Below are 3,024 nucleotides of genomic sequence, written 5' to 3'. Positions count from 1 at the left end.
TGCTGCTGCTGCTGCTGCTGCTGCTGCTGCTGCTGCTGTTGCTGCTGTTGCTGCTGCTGCTGCTGCTGCTTCTGCCTCGGCAGAGCAGCAAATGCAGCTACTAAGGAGCCCGAGGACTGGGGCGTTTTGCTGATGGCTTGTGCGGGTATCTGCCCCCGTGAAGAGCTGGGTTCAATTGCTGCTGCTGCTGCTGTTGCTGCTGCTGTTGTTGCTGCTGCTGCTGCTCTTGCTGCTGCGTCAGCAGGGGGGATCCAGGGTAAGAAGACGATGGAGGGGGCTGAGAGAGAGAGGAGGCAGCACTTGCGCCTTGAGGGCTGACACGTAGCAGCAAAGCGGTTCTTCTTGCTGCTGGTGCTGCTGCTGCTGTCGTTGCCGCTTCTGCTGCGGCCAGTTACTCTGCCTACTGTTGATGTTGATGATGCTGTTGCTGCTGCTGCTGCTGCTGCTGCTGCATGCTGTCTCGTCAGCGTCAGCTCCAGCCGCTCACAAACAGAAGAAGGCAGCGGCCTCGGCAGCAGCAGCAGCAACGGAGCAGCAGAACGCAGCTGCTGCAGCAGCAGCACGGTGCGTCTGTGTCGGAGGGGTGTTGGCGTGCGCAGTGCAGCATCTGATATAGCAGCAGCAGCAGCAGCAGCACTGCGGCGCTGCTGCTGCCGAGCAGCAGGAAGCCGCAGCAACGACGCGCGGCTGCTGCTGAGCTGGTGTATCGACAGCAGCACAAAGGGAGCAGCAGCACGCCCCTGCAGCCAGGCGAAGGACTCCTTCCCTTGCAGCAGCTCCCCAGGCATTGCTGCAGCCTCCGTCTCCTCCTGCTGCTGCTGCTGTTGCTTCTGCTGCTGCTGCTGCTGCTGCTCTTGTTGCTGTTGCTGCTGTTCAAGCTGCTGTTGCTGCTGCTGCAGCTGCTGCTCCTGCTGCTGCTGGTTCCGGCCTTTTCCCATGCACGAAGCACGCCCAGGCAGAGCAGCAGCAGCAGCAGCAGGAACAGCAGCAGCAGCAGCAGCAGCAGCAGCAGGCGGGTGCAGGATAGCAAGCGCAGCGTCCCACAGCTCGAGATACACCCCAGGAGAGTGCATGCGGCTCTGCAGCGGCAGCGTCATCAGCTGGGGCTGCAGCAGCAAAGGAGAGAGAGGGTGAGGCTGACTGAGTCTGCTGCTGCAGCAGCTGCAGCAGCGCTCGTGCTGCTGCCGCACCCCCAATAAAGTTTGTATGGAGACGTCACACATAATGTCTAGCCGCTGCAGCAGCTCCCCTATAAAAGCAGCAACTTCCGGGGCATCTTTTGCTGCTGCTGCTGTTGCTGCTGTTGCTGCTGCTGCTGCTGTTGATAGATGTGGTGCTGCTCCTCTTACTGCTGCTGCTGCTGCTGCTGTTGCTGGTACTTTTGCTGCCACAGTGTGCCCACTTTCATCTGCTGGAGCGCTTTCGAGTGCGATGCTGTCGCTGCTGCTGCTGCTGCTGCAGCTGCTGCTGCTGCTGCCATGATTTTTATGTTTGCTGCTGCTGGGTCGCACAGCAGCAAAAAGAGCAGCAGCAGCAGCAGATACTCGTGCTGTTGTTATCCTGCTGAGGCCTGTGTCTAGACGGCTCCACTGACACCCCAACAAGCCGCTGCTTCTATCTTTTTTCTCTGCTGCGCTGCGGGGATACAGCTGCTGCACCTGCTGCTGCAGCTCGTTGTATTGCTGCCGCTGCATGTACACATAAAAACTACACATACAACACCAAACCCCACCCTGCTGCTGCTCCTTCTCCTGCTGCACTTGCTGCTGCTGTCGCTGCTGTTGCTGCTGCTGCTGCTGCGGAGATGCACACCGCCGCTGCAGCCCCTGCTGCTGCGGCAGCATATCCTCCCTATCACCATCATCATCGTCAGCAGCAGCAGCAGCAGCAGGAGCAGCAGCAGCAGCAGCAGCAGCAGCAGCAGCAGCGTGAGCAATCTCAACAACTATTAAGTCTGAAGATCGATTGACAAGGCCCCCATAACAAACAGCAGAAACAACACGCAGCCCCAGGGGCGGCAGCGACCAGCGCATCTGCAGCGCAGCAGCAGCAGCTGCTGCTGCTGCTGCATCTGCTGCAGCAGCTGCTGCTGCTGCCTCCAATGAATCCGCTGCATCCGGTGGGGCTGCTGCTTCTCCTCCTCCTTCTGCTGCTCCTGCTGCTGCTGCTGTTCCTGCTGCAGCATCTCTACACCCAACACTGGGGTCTTCATATGGGTTGCTGCTGCTGCTGCTGCTGCTGCTGCTGCCGTTGTTGCAGCCCGGCAACTCGCCGGCAGCAGCAGGTTGATCGTCTCCATACTGCTGCTGCTGCTGTTGCTGCTGCTGCCGGTGCTGCTGCTGCTGCTGCGACAGGCATCTCCGCCTGCAGCAACGGCAAGAACGCAGAGAATGGCAGGGGCAGCGAGCAGCGCAGCAATCTGCTGCTGCTGCGCTGCTGCTGCTCCCCCCACAACTGCTTCGTCGAGCTGCTGGTGCTGCTGCTGTTCTTGCTGCTGCTGCTGCTGTTGGAGAGGAAGAAACTGCTAGTTCAGGGTATTGTTCTGCTGCTCCATGAGCTGCTGCTGGAGGGTCTGCTGCTGCTGCTGCAGCTGCTGCAGCTGCTGCTGGGGTAGCTGCAGGTTCCCTTGCTGCTGCTGCTGCGTCGGGAGGTGAGGCAGCAACGACAGCAGCAGCAGCGGCAGCAGCAGCGAGCTGACCTAGTGCAGCACTGGTGTGCTGTTAAGAAAACTGCGGAGGAAGGAAAGCCTCTCCAGGGGTCAAGCCGTCCAGAACTGTTGCTGCTGCTGCTGCTGCTGCTGCTGCAGCTGCTGCTGCAGTCGTGGTTGCTGTTGCTGCTGCTGTTGCTGCTGCAGTTGATGCTGCGAGAGCATACACAACACTGCGACGAAGAAGTTACGCTGCCAGGAGAAGAAATGTGCGCCTCGTCAGCAGCAGCAGCAGCAGCAGCAGCAGCAGCAGCAGCAGCAGGAACAGCTGCAACAGCGGGAACCACTCGACCCCAGGTGTAAACGCAGCAGCAGCT

At 60.2% G+C, this 3,024-nt stretch overlaps 1 protein-coding gene across 1 annotated transcript; it reads right to left on the bottom strand.

The window, feature by feature from the left end:
* Positions 1 to 100: 100 nt before the first annotated feature.
* EMH_0086720 (uncharacterized protein) lies at positions 101 to 2,872 on the bottom strand (the record flags this gene model as incomplete). The annotated part of the gene is made up of 3 exons (XM_038022906.1): positions 101 to 277; positions 405 to 2,364; positions 2,775 to 2,872. The coding sequence occupies 3 exons, from the start codon at positions 2,870 to 2,872 to the stop codon at positions 101 to 103; spliced, it is 2,235 nt and encodes a 744-aa protein (XP_037878760.1).
* Positions 2,873 to 3,024: the final 152 nt, after the last annotated feature.

The sequence above is a fragment of the Eimeria mitis genome, genomic scaffold (assembly GCF_000499745.2).
Source record: "Eimeria mitis Houghton genomic scaffold, Emh_scaff6256, whole genome shotgun sequence".
Taxonomy (NCBI): Eukaryota; Apicomplexa; class Conoidasida; order Eucoccidiorida; family Eimeriidae; genus Eimeria; species Eimeria mitis.
This window is presented reverse-complemented; position numbering and strand designations above follow the sequence as displayed.